Below are 13,350 nucleotides of genomic sequence, written 5' to 3'. Positions count from 1 at the left end.
TTATAATTGTTAATATTCTAAAATAAGATTATTTAAGAAATGATTAAAGAAATTGTTTTGCATAAATAGTGTGCCTTTCTTGGGGTCGTACATGTGTAGTACACTTGACTATCACATGGGGGCGACAGTGGGCAAGAAAAAGCTATCCTTATTCGTTCTGGAGTTGGCGTGAATATAGTCAATCCACAACGTGGTTCTGCACGTTTTGACTGACTTTCTGCTCAGATTTTTTTATATTAGCATACAAAGGAAGATCAGCTGATGTGTTGATTTTTTTTTTCAAAGAGTTACACATATTTATAATGCAAGGCGTAGCCTGGACTGTGTTTACTGATTGATGATGTGTGTTGGTATGAATGACTCAGCTGCGTTCAGCGACAAGCGTTGACTTGATTTTAGACTTGCAGTGCACACAAACCAGTAGATCATACATTTGGATTAATTAACTATTTACCCGCCAGCGTTTTTTAAGAAAGTTGCCTGCCAGGGTTTTATTGGTGATTTTCACAAGTTTTAAAAAATGCCTTACCGAAAAATTTCTTTTATAAATATAACGTTACAATATATCAAGTAAAAGAACAGACCATATGCTTTCAAACAAACAAACAAAAACGTTTCATCCTATTTTGTTTACTTTTTTCAGCAAAAAAATGTAACCTCTTAAGCACAGAGGCTATTTTGGGGATTTGGCCTACCCAATTTCACAAGCTTCCCATACCCACATGCAGAGGTGTACATACAAAAGCTTGGTATATCATTTTTCAGGAACCATTTGAAATTACATAAAACACTGTTAAACATGGTTGTATGGGTTGTCAGTCTGCTAATAAACACAAAAATAAATAGGCGCTTGTTGATGTTTTTTTCTTAAAGTCTGTATTTAAAAGTATATAACTTTTTCTCTATGAAGGGAGGAATAATACCCTTTTTGTATTCAATTTCCACCTAAGACATTTGAAGTGTCCCCATAACCACATACAGTGGAATAAATGCAAATTTTTTATATCATATTATAGAAAACCCTTTAAAGTTCCATAAAAAGCTGCTGTTTGTGACAAATATTGTTATTCATGTTGTTTTTCATATGATGAAACAACACATTTTATTTTTTGTAAACACCGTCTTTGAAAGTGGATAAGTCTGGCTCTGTGTGCTCTAGCAGACTGCAGACAGTTCTGGTTGTTAAAACAGAATGGTCTCTTTAGCATGTTGAATTCAAAGTTATTCTTATTTTACTGAAGGGTGTGAAAATATTTTTTTAATAAAAATACTTTGTTTTGCACACATAATAAATAGCAAGGGATTATTCATGCACACAACCAAGAAAATGCTGTGAATGGACAAATTTTTTAGAGTAGGACCCAAGCTAAAAAATGGTGTAGCATTTATTACTATCTGCGCTATCTGAGGCAGTTCACAATCAAGTTTCACGTAAATTTACAAAAGACAATTTTTTACCTCATTATTCAGTCGACAATTGTTGGGTATGTGATGTAAATAAAACAAAAATAATGATGTAGCCTTATTCCTGAGATATAATATACATAACCATTTTATCAGTGGTGTATACCTTACATTATGAACTGTATTGTTTTTGTTACCTTAAAATAAGCAGTTTTATTTACCTACACCCCAGCTCTCCTTACATGGACGTTGCCGCCATGTTTCATTAGTAGCCCTAAACAGAAAGTGCGTTTTGTCCTTACTGTGGGTTCACACCAGCCGCATTTGAGGCGTCAAATTCGAGTGTACCACGTGTAGTTTTCTCGCTTCATTCGCTCGTGAAATTCTAGTCATCGAGACATTTACGCGAAAATTTGCATCAAAGTTCAAATTTTTCAACTCATGCGTTTCCCGCAGCAACGCTCAATTTGCACTAGACGCACGAATGAGGCGGAATCGCGTCTGCCGCGCTAAATGCATCATTCGTGCCGCAAGACCTCTAGACGCGCAATCAATGCGTCTTTACATTGGCTTATCATTGAAATCACTCGCGCTTGACGCCTCTACCGCAGCTGGTGTGAACGCAGCATTATGTAAGCAGCTACCGTAGCTTCACATTGCGTTTCGAAATTGAGGTTGGTTGGTTGCAACTCAAAATCTAACCACTAGATGCCTCCAAATACCCATAGTACATCTTTAACGGCTCAATCCGGGTTCACAAGGGTGTACTGAGAGTTAAAGTAACACCAAAGAGTTTTTTTACCTTAAAATAACGTTTCCAAAAAAGTTTCAGTGGTTTATCCACACAAAACAGGGTGAATGGCACTTTCACATTCGCTTTGCAGCCCTCTATCGGCCAAAACCGCACTAAAGAAGTTTCCAACCGTCGGGTAGCGGTCCTGTAGTTCGAGTGAAAACTACAAAAACTTGCTTTATGGCAGACCTACAATCCAATCAGAGCCAGCTATGCTGCAGTATTTACGACAGTGGTAATGAACAATTACGCTTCTAACCTGTAGGGGGAGCAAAGAGCCAGAGTTCTTTAGTGTTGCTTTAATGTACTTATGTAAATTAAATTAAACATCAGTAATACTTTATACAATATAGTAGACACAAATTCATTTCTTAATTCTAGATTTGCATCACATTGCTTACTGTAACAGTGTCAAAATAAAATGACAAGTTTAGACAATAACAGAAAAATAGTTAAGACAACTTTATTGTTTTATCAAAATACCGTAACAGACACACTTTAATTTTTTTTAGACAATTTTTGTAAATTCTTGAATACGGATTACACAGACAATTGAGCACATAGCTAAAGAATCGGCAAGTGACAGTAAATAAGTGATGTTTAGTCAAACTTCCAAGTGCGTTTTCATAACCAACAACACAACAGAACAAGCATCAATAACCATGCAATGTCCATTTGATGTTTCCGAAACCATTACGTCGCACACAAGCCTCATTTTAAAAGGCCTCCAATTCTGACATTTAAATAAAACAGCGGCATGGTAAAACTGGGGCGACATGCAGCTCTGCAGATTTAATGGAAAAGGGAACCATTAAACACTAAGGAGATAAGATTTAACCCGCAGAGCTTTGCCATCAGTGTTAAATTCAGTCTATGTGATGGATACGAAGACCATTAAGCATTATTAAGCATCTCTTCACCCAACTGTCAAGATCAAAGCCGATGAATCACGGCAATTTCTCTTAGCTAACAGCTATTCTGCTAACAGCAGTCTCCTAAACCAGGCAATAACATTGTAGCAGCTACACGGTGTTAGAGACGAGTAACAAACAGGCGTAAACCTACACGAGGAGCAAAAGCCACCAGGATCCTTAAATCCAAGTGTGACTGGCATAGTGAAAAGGTGCTTAACACTCTCTAGATTTGAAGCTGAATAGTGATGCAGGAAGATACTGGATGAGAAGATCATACAGAAGAGAATGACAGTAAGTTTTCAGTGTTCATCATTTATGCCAGAAGCCTCGGATGGTGGTTGAGGTTTTGTTGAAGGGCGATTAGACAGTGATGTGATACGGGCTGCCAGGGATGTGCTCATCTCCCCATTTCACCACCAGTATGTACTCTCCTTTCTCTTTGAGCTGGTAGGACACATTGTAGAGGCGATTACCCATGTGTTTCACCAATATCTCCTCACAGGGCACTTTGGGTCCATCTACTCCAACCAGGAGCATGTTTCTCCCTGTAGGGATTTAGTAGACAACGAACAGTACGGTTAATTTCACGACGCAAACTAAATTGACCATCTAAGCACCTCAATATATTTCTGTCCCATACCTGCTTTACTACAGTCCACACTGAAATTGTTCTTTTGTCCTATAAATCCCTTGTTAAGCCCAAGGCCCTTAGCGACTACACGGCTAGCATCGGAGCTGGCCCATCCTGGTGCTGCTTGCTGGGTGGTTGTTACACTGCGGGTAACCGGGTCAACCATCACCGATGAAGTCTCATGCATGCTGTGGCTATTGACCAATCGAGAGCCTGTAAAGTTCAATTGATGAAAATGGTTTGCTTTAATGCATTAAAACCAACGTTTAAATGGTGAAAATGAAAACAAAGTGCATAAGTGCCACATTTCTGACCTAGTCTATGTAATTTAGGCTAAAGTCTCAATCTCAAACTTTGGCTTAACTTAGCACTTTACAGTATACGTTACATTATTAATATGCTCGCTTGTACGGTTTAACCGCTTTCTCTACTTCTTATATTATCTATTGATTTTCTGTGTTCTCCTCTACATCTTCTCATGTAAAGCTGCTTTGCAACAATTAACACTTGTGAAAAGCGCTATATAAATAAAATTGAATTGAATTGAATTGAATCTATGAGATCTGGAGAATCAAGGTTTGATATCAATCATTGATTTCACATCAGGGTTTTCCGCAGCACTTTGCAGTTCGGGCGGCCCGCCTAAGCTGGGAAACCATACCGCCTTAACTAGGTCGTCCAAAAAAAGATAATAGTAATATAATAAAATATAATAATATAATAAAATAATATAATAATAATAATAATAATAATAATAATAATAATAATAATAATAATAATAATAATAATAAAATAAAAAATAATAGTAATAAAATAAAAAATAATAATAAAATAAAAAATAAAATAAAAAAAAAAATAATAATAATAATAATAATAATAATAAATAAATAAATAAAGTAAAAAAAATATATAATAATAATAAAATAATGTTAAAAACAACATTTAATTAATTAATAATCTAATAGGTGTTCATTTTCTGTCATAGTTTCTTCAAAATTAAGTTTTATTTGAGTGTTTTTAATAAAAATATTTTTATTTTCAGCATGACGCGTACACCCACGCCTCCCTTTGCCCCACCCAACCCTACCACCTTAACCAACACATTTTCTGCGGGAAACCCTGCACATTGATTTCAAGCTTTGTCATGGCCTTACTTTGTCAATTTAAGAGATATCAAGGTTATATTTTCACAGAATGATCTTTACAGTTTTCTAGATAAATTCTAGATTTATATCCTATATAATTGTAAATGACTGGATTTTCATATTTTTTAGTTTTATGTGAACTGATCCTTTAAACAAGATGCATTTCCTTCACCTGTAATTTTAGCTTTGAAGGGACTGCCAACAATATGGTACGGTCCACCGTATTTGATAGAAATTAGGTAGTTTCCAGGAGCCATAGGTGTGTAGGTGACTTTGTAGCCTTCAGGGCATTCCTGACAGTCCATCTTCACCTTGGAAGGCCCGTCAATTGTCACTGCTAAAGCACCCGGGCCAGCTGAACTTGTGTTCACAGTGAATTCACAAGGAGATCCTGGAGATCAGGTGGTTTTATTACTACACAGAACAAAAACTACCTTAAAATGACACATCACCAAAAGTAAAAGTAATAATTACCAGTGGTGCCTCCTTCCAGACCAGCTCCATAAGCAGACACCATTCCTGGGTCTCCAGCCTGCCCCGTCTCACCAACCCGGATCTTGAATGGACTTCCAGGGATATGAGAACCATTGAATTTCACATCTATTAGGTAGAGGCCATTCTCTCTGGGGATGAACCTTACAGCATACTTATCTGTGAGAGAAGAAAGGGTGAGGGGTTGGATTTGAAGCATCTGGCTAAAAAATAAAAAAGTCGTGGGATCATTCCTCATCTCGCACACCACCGTCTCCATGGTTACCTTCATCGATCTCTGTGACGCAGCACTCTTCAAGGGCTCCGGATGGGCTGTGAACTTTGGCATCGATGACTCCCTTCGCCCCATTTAGGCTCACGGCAAAAGATGCTGGCTGGTTGACTTTCAGTCCGGACTCCTGCATTAACATGACACTTCCACTCTCAACTCAAGGTCGAAAACTTGCAGTCTTACGTTTAGCATTTACTGGCCTTTAAGACATCAAAGCCCTTCACCCAATACTGCTTAATAGCTTACCTTCAGGCTAACAGGGTTAAAGAGAGAGGCTTAGAGACGCCTAGAAAACCCCCCAGCAATACACACACATGTACGCAAAGAGAAGACGTTCAAAGTCAAAGTGCACAGACACATGAGCCTCTTTTGCCCTCTTTAACCCTTTAGCCTATCGCTTTCATCCCTATCGCCCATAAAGGAGGAAGAACTGTTGGGAGCCTTTAGGACGAGGCACGAGAAATACAAACAGTCCTTTAGTATATCCCAGAAACCCCAGCACAGTCCTTCCACACAGCAGCAGCAAAGTATGACCTCATCTATATCTGGTGTATGCAAATCTGAGATTTTGTGATTCAATTGTGATTCAACAAATTTACCTTACCTGTGCATGTAGTATGTTAGTTACCGTGCTCTCCTATCCTGTCTGCACTTTACATTTGAGGTACAACAAATAGATGGTACTGCTTTTGTTTATTGCAGCTGCTGTGTCAAGGATGGACCAAGAGTTATTTTGGGCGGACAAATGTCTGTGTTTCTCGAAGCCTCACCTGAAGACTGGCAACAGTGAGACGACGAGCATCGTCAGAAGGCGAGGCCACCGGCACCACGAATGGACTGTCAGGGATGTGCTCATCATTGAACCTGATGGATACTTCATAATCACCTGTAATAGATGAAGAACAGTCAGCTTATGACTCAACACAAGGATGAACACTTTTTCAGAAATTATCATTAGGGTCTGACCAGGCTCCTGGACAATGTAAGAGACACCACTGGATCCATCCTTGCGATCTTCAAAAGCAATTTCTGCCTTGCTGGGTCCCTCCACTGCAATGGACAGACCGCCAGCTCCAGCTTCACGAGTCCAAATGCTGAACTCAGCTGCACATGGAAGTAAACATAGTTAGGCACTAAAACTAATCTTGGCGGGTACAAGCAAATAAACCAAACCCATTACCTGGTACTCCAGCTTCTGCTCTTTCTAGTCCAGGGCCTCCAGCACGGACCTTGTGGGCACCTCCTTCTCCAAGAGGGCCGACTGTAAACTGGAAGGGTGATCCTGGGACATGTTGGCCCTGATACTTAACGCTGACTGTGTGCACACCCATTTCAGTGGGAACGAAGCGAATGCAGTACGTGTTGTTTTCTCCCTCCATGATCTCAGCCTTGTGCACCTTGCCAGATGGGCTGGTCACCTGGGCGGTCATGTCAGCAATGCTGATCTCTATGGGTCAAACATTTGGGATTCAAGAGCATATACAAGTAGGGAGGAGCATAAACAATGACTTAGTTTTTTCTTACCAGGGATCTTCAGACTTAGGTCACACTGGCTGCCAACATTGGCAACGGAGGCAGCTCTTCGTTTGCGAGTGATGCTCTCCTTCATCCTACCCTCTCCTGTCACTTTCACAGTGAAAGCACTTCCTGGAACAAAAACGTAATTCGCGAGTCAAGTTAAACATCTAGCTTATTCACCCAGGAATAAACTACAGTGCATTTCACTGCTAATAAACACCTGGAACGTGCTGGTCGGCAAATTTGATGTTAATGATGTAATTTCCTGGCTCTGTGGGGCAGTATGTGACTTTACAGGTGCCATCTTCCTGATCTTCAGTGTTGATGTCCACCTTACTGGGTCCCTCAATGGACAGACTGAGTCCTCCATATCCTAGCAATAAAAAAACATATTTAAGCATTTAAATATGCCAGAAATTTACTTTCTTTTGATCATATTTCCACTTACCAGCATCTCTGGTGTCGATGATGAATTCTGCAGGCTCAAATGTACGAGCTTCACTCAGGCCCTGGCCAGTAACGCGCACACGGCTGGCATCGCCAATCTCTGATTGGTTGATCATGACAGAGATTGGGCTACTGGGAATATGACGTCCATTTTTTTTTATGTTAACGAGGTGCTCGCCAATTTCTTTGGGCACAAATGAGATACCTGGAAAGATGATGTGGCAGGTCATAAATAGGGCAGACTTTTTTGTTCATACAAATGCTGCTTTTCTTTCATTGTCACACTTACCCACATGCCCATTCCTGAGCATCTTGAGTAGGCATGGCTCTTCTCGGCCAGATGGGGTGGTGAGAGATGCGGTCAGCTGACTGAGGTCCAGCTCACCAATGTCCAGAGGGATATCAGCAGCGGAGCCCACCTTCAGATGAGACATGCGCATGGAGTCATCACCTGCGGACCAACAAATTATTACATAACAGCAAACAAAAACCAAAGAGAAGCTTTTTTCAAAATATGAACGCTTCAATTCACCTGTGATTTTGGCCATAAAAGGGCTGCCAGGAATGTGCTTGTCATTGTACTTGACAATGATGTTGTAATCTCCAGGTAGAACAGGCAGGTAAGACACAGTGCAGGTACCATCCTGGTTATCAGTGCAGCTGATGTCGGCCTTTGATGGTCCCTCGATGGCCAGAGACAGACCACCTAATTTAACAAACTTTGTAATCATTTTCAGTCTGGATTATTCATTAAATGTGTTCAATGGATAATAAAACCTTATAATATGGAAGCAAAGATCAAAATCTATACCCTCTCCGGCATCTTTTGTGTTGACTGTGAATACTGCAGGCTTGTTGACCATGCCGTGAATTAATCCAGGACCAAATGCTGTCACATGACCACTGTTGACGTAATCCACATAAAACTGCAGAGGGCTTCCTATAAGAGCAAGAGAAAATGTATTAACTTATTTATTATTAAGGCCATTAAAGGTGCACTGTGTAGATTATAGTGGTGCACCTAATGGCTCACCCATCCCTTTTAAAGCGCATAGAGAAGCCGCCATATGACAAACTTGTCGTCATCTGAGACAACATGGTGACAAAACATGTTTGTCCATTTAGGGCTACTGTGGAAACATGGCGGCGTAAAATGGCGACTTCCATGTAAGGGGACACGCCATGTATGTAGATAAAAACTGCTTATTTCAGGTAATAAAAACAATGGTTTATTACGCAAGGTCTTTATACACCACTGATAATATAGCTTTGTATATTAAATTACATTTATGTCAAGAGACCGCTAAAATTTACACATTGCACCTTAAAGTAAAATCACTTAACGCATTTCTACGCTCTATCATATGCATGGTAATGTCCATTTTCATAAAATTTTTAACTGGATGTCTGCAAGTACACAAGCTATTTTACCTGGGATGTGTATTCCATCATATTTGATATCCATCTCATGCAGCCCAGCCTCGATTGGAGCATATTTCACTGTGACTGTGCCGTCCTTGTTGTCTATAATTTCCGGCTTGGCCACTTTTCCAGAAGGCATTTTTACATCCCCTGTTATCAGGCGTTTATCAGAAACTGTCCTGTGGAGGTTTCTATAATTTTACATTTATAGATTTTCAAGTGATTACCTGTTATCTCTCCCTTCTGGATGGTGAAAGGAATGACCAAGTCAAAGGGTCTCAGTCCAGCTACATCCAGTCCGTTCATGCCCATTGGCCGGTCTGTGGCCTGAGGAAGAATAGATGGTAGGTAGATGAGGCCCAGACCCAAATGAACTCATGAGTACTATGAACTAAAAATGGCAATTTGAACATAAAAAGCTAAAGCCAAATATATAAATTCTGAACTTAAGGTTGAAATGTGTCATTTGTATGTTTTTTGACTAGCTACTTAAAAATGTCCACTATTGGCTTTAATCCTAATACTTGTCAAGACAAATACTAGGACTATACTACCAAAAGTAGTGTTTACAATGTGAGTTAGTGTATCTGTATTAACAGTCTTAAAAACAGGTGATGTGAAAATGTGGTGCTAATATAAATATCTAATACTAAAATTCATAGCGAAGTGATAAACTACTCTAGGTGGGTGATTCTCACGAAACCATTGAAACACCACGGCACTAATGATTTTAGCTTTAAAATGTGTAATATAGTAACATTAAAAAGCATCAGAATTAACACAATACTGTGTTCTACCTTGCACAATGTGTGATTTCAACATAAGAATTTATAATTGTAAATTTTATCTCATTTTCTGCTGAAATTCTCATTACCGCAATGTGTCCGGCTGTGTTTGAACATGCGTTATGTTGTAATTTAATCAAATTAACACAAAAATATTAAGATGACAGACTACTTTAGATGACAGAAAAAATATTTACTGAATATTCATGTATAATAATAATAATGAAGAAAAATTAGGAAAATGATGTGTCCATGCCTGATGTTCTCATCCTCCGCAACACTTTTTGAGAACAGTTTAAGCACACATACAGAATTTTAATAAAGTTTGATTTTGAGTGACCAAGCACATGGACCAGTTACTTCAAGATGGCTACTAGGTAAGATCCTTTTTTACAGCTAATTTGAAATATTGTCTTGTCAGAATGCTTACACGACATTTTGATTATCATTACCGCAACAGATGCTTATTAAATGTTAATTTAATTAATAGAAGCATAATACTTTGATTTTAAATGCATGTGCAGAATCTCCAAATTATGTTCTTTCAGGTTTGTCATGTCATTTTGAAAATATGTCAGTGTTGATGTTTTCTGACTGTTGCGGTAATGAGATTTTTTAGGACTAATTTTTTAAATTATGTTACAAAAAGTGTTCAATGATAAGTAAAAGTTTTTAAATTAATGTTCCCATTTACTCCAGACTTTGTTTTTCAATGTCTGGTGGGAAAAAAAGTAAATTTAAGCAATTTTTACATTTTCATGCTTGACATTTTTAAAACCGAGTTTTCGTGAGAATCACCCAGGTGGTGGTTAAAGCATAAAGCAATACATTTTTAAAACATTGGTGTGGCATGGGCGCAAATACTGCCTCTAATTAAAAAAAAAAAGTTAGTGACAATGTCAGGACAATGCAATATTATATAATGAAAGAACAGATCAAAAGCACAAACACAGCAGACATGACAACAACTCCCTAAAATGAGATGGAAACACAATGTGAAAACACTGATGATGACGACGACACTTGGTGATGCGATGACCAACACTGTGAGACAGAATGACAATCTAATGAGAATGACAATCAGTTAATGATTGGCTAATCTGGAGAAAGGGGTGGAGTAAAAGCGAAGCAAACAAAAAAATGCCAACATGACCAACAATGACATACCACACAAACGCACATCTAAACGCCAACACAACACAAAAAAAATGAACAATATCCAACACAGTGCAAGCTCTGCATCAACCAGCCATTTTGTTCAAATGTAGAATCCTACATTTACTGCTTTCAAAATGGCTGTCAATCTATGACTCAAAATGGAAGTGACTAATAATTATAAAATGCATCCTAAACCTGCAAGAAGAGACAAATAGAAGGGTGGACATGGGACAAGGACTGATTGTGATTTGATTCAGTAGCAGAGCGGGAAATGCAGACTTGAGGAAAGAGGGGTGTGTCAGTACCCATGGCTGGCCCATGTTGGGCGCGTAAGCGTACTGCCGGGTCTGGGTCTGCTGCATTAGTTGTTCAGGGAGTTCACCTTCCAAAGCCTGAGACAGGGCAACAGAATCAAAAATGAAATCCCTCGGATAACAAAACAATTTTGGTTCAAAGCTGGCCAACCGGGAAGCAGCTTTTAAAAGATAGTTCACTCAAAAAAAAAGTTGTAATTTACTTACAATCACATCATTTCAAAGCCATACGACTTTACATTTAGTCATTTAGCAGACTTTAAAACACAAAATATGGTAAATTGTCAATATTGTACCAATTGTGCAATAAAATGGTGTAAACAAGTAACCATGAAACCTCAAGTACATCATCATCATTTTTGGATGAACTATTCCCTTCAGTTGAAACTTCAGATTAACATTTTATTGCTTACTATAGAGTAAAAAGTATTTATTCTCCTCAAAATTTGCACTGGTAATACAGTATTGTGATCAGTGGCGGCTGGTGACTGCTCTTCTGAGGGGCGCAAATTCAAAATATGTGTTCGGAGTGTCATGTGTGTTGCTCGTGTTTTCAAAATATGTGTTTGTTGCGTCATGTGAACCATGTGCATCACGTCAAAATAAGTGCCTGCTGCACATGCATCAAAACCGTTCATGATAAAAAGATGCTCAGGTTCACAAAATACACGCAAGACACTCCCTTAACAGTAAACTTTGATTATGCGAGCATCTGGCAAACGCGAGCGTCTCTTTTATCATAAACCCTTTAGACCCGTCTGCAGCAGGCACTTATTTTGACAAGACACGTGATGCACATAGGTTCACTCGACGCACCGAACACATATTTTGAAATTATGAACCACACACACACACACACGACGGGCTACATACATGTTGTGACAAACTTCGCATCGTGCACCCTCAAAAAAAATAAATAAATAAATAAATCGTCCGCCACTGCCGCTATTCTTATAATACTGGTGTAAACATCAGGCGAGTTAACATTTTAAAACACTTTAGAAGTAAATTAATATGGAGTGGACCTTTCATCGTGGTGAGCACTAACTAGTTCAAAACTGGTCAACCAGAAAGCAATCTTAAGGAAATAATATCTGGACTAACCAAAGAAGTTCACATTTAAATGTTGATCAGGGCTGCGTTTCCCAAAGCATTGTTACCACTGAACTCTACTGGTAGCGAACCACAGCACTTGCGACAATAGCTGCTTTTGGGAAACGCACCCCTGAACTAACACCATCCCACTGGCTCAAAACCCAAGTTAAATTAAAGGAATACAACAGAATAAATAAAATTTTATACTTTGCAAAGTTATGCACCTACACTGGATGTCATTCAGGCAAGGGTGCCATCTATAAAATGTAAAGCTTGCTCTTTTAATATGCGAGTTTATATCCACAGTTTAAGGCGAATAATCAGCGTTTTATTTAAATAAAGGATTTGTATGATATAAATGTACCGTGACTTGGAAGGGGCTGTTGGGAATATGCTCTCCACCGAAGCGCACACAGATGACATATTTCCCAGGCTGGGGTGCCGTGTAGAAGATATCAAACGTGCCATCGGCATTCTCGACTACATCCACATCCACCTCTCCTCCATCTGGAGTGCAGACCGTGCAAGTGACCTTGCCTTTCCCAGCAGCCTTTGCATCCACAGTAATGACCGTCTGTTCTCCAATCTGAATGGTTGGACCAACGCCGGCTCCTGCAGAGTTACCACAAACAGTTTGGTATCTTGCAAAGTGCAGGCAGATGTTTAGTTATTAGGGAGTTTAGTACCCATCCCTCCACGGTTACATTCTACCATGCACTACATACAAAATATCTGGAGCATCAAGGCAACAGATGGGTTTGGAGAAGTGGGATCCATTATTTAGAATCTAAACTAATGCTGCATACACAAAGAGACTGTGACTAAAAAGGATCCACTATCCTGTTTGTCTGTTACCTCCATTTCCAGATCACTATTTGTATAAACGAGTTATAAGTAATATGCAAGCTGGGAAAAAGGTGCATTCCACCATACAGGCATATTAAAGTTCCTATAAGTTAGT

At 39.0% G+C, this 13,350-nt stretch overlaps 1 protein-coding gene across 1 annotated transcript in view; it reads right to left on the bottom strand.

The window, feature by feature from the left end:
• Positions 1–2,644: 2,644 nt before the first annotated feature.
• flna (filamin A, alpha (actin binding protein 280)) overlaps positions 2,645–13,350 on the bottom strand; it is a 36,989-nt gene continuing 26,283 nt past the window's right edge. The window contains exons 30-47 of the mRNA XM_073875141.1: positions 12,754–13,001; positions 11,286–11,372; positions 9,265–9,364; positions 9,047–9,187; positions 8,427–8,555; positions 8,148–8,321; positions 7,905–8,066; positions 7,617–7,820; positions 7,389–7,541; positions 7,175–7,297; positions 6,831–7,097; positions 6,617–6,754; positions 6,421–6,536; positions 5,645–5,777; positions 5,362–5,538; positions 5,060–5,278; positions 3,752–3,955; positions 2,645–3,656 (exon numbers count right to left, since the gene is read on the bottom strand). Of these exons, the coding sequence (XP_073731242.1) occupies positions 3,472–3,656; positions 3,752–3,955; positions 5,060–5,278; positions 5,362–5,538; positions 5,645–5,777; positions 6,421–6,536; positions 6,617–6,754; positions 6,831–7,097; positions 7,175–7,297; positions 7,389–7,541; positions 7,617–7,820; positions 7,905–8,066; positions 8,148–8,321; positions 8,427–8,555; positions 9,047–9,187; positions 9,265–9,364; positions 11,286–11,372; positions 12,754–13,001 (2,960 nt within the window). The 3' untranslated portion in view covers positions 2,645–3,471. The remainder of the gene's footprint in view (positions 3,657–3,751; positions 3,956–5,059; positions 5,279–5,361; positions 5,539–5,644; positions 5,778–6,420; positions 6,537–6,616; positions 6,755–6,830; positions 7,098–7,174; positions 7,298–7,388; positions 7,542–7,616; positions 7,821–7,904; positions 8,067–8,147; positions 8,322–8,426; positions 8,556–9,046; positions 9,188–9,264; positions 9,365–11,285; positions 11,373–12,753; positions 13,002–13,350) is intronic.

Source organism: Misgurnus anguillicaudatus, chromosome 13, assembly GCF_027580225.2.
Source record: "Misgurnus anguillicaudatus chromosome 13, ASM2758022v2, whole genome shotgun sequence".
NCBI classification, from domain to species: domain Eukaryota; kingdom Metazoa; phylum Chordata; class Actinopteri; order Cypriniformes; family Cobitidae; genus Misgurnus; species Misgurnus anguillicaudatus.
Note: the sequence above shows the minus strand (reverse complement) of the source record. Positions and strands in the feature narration are given on the sequence as shown.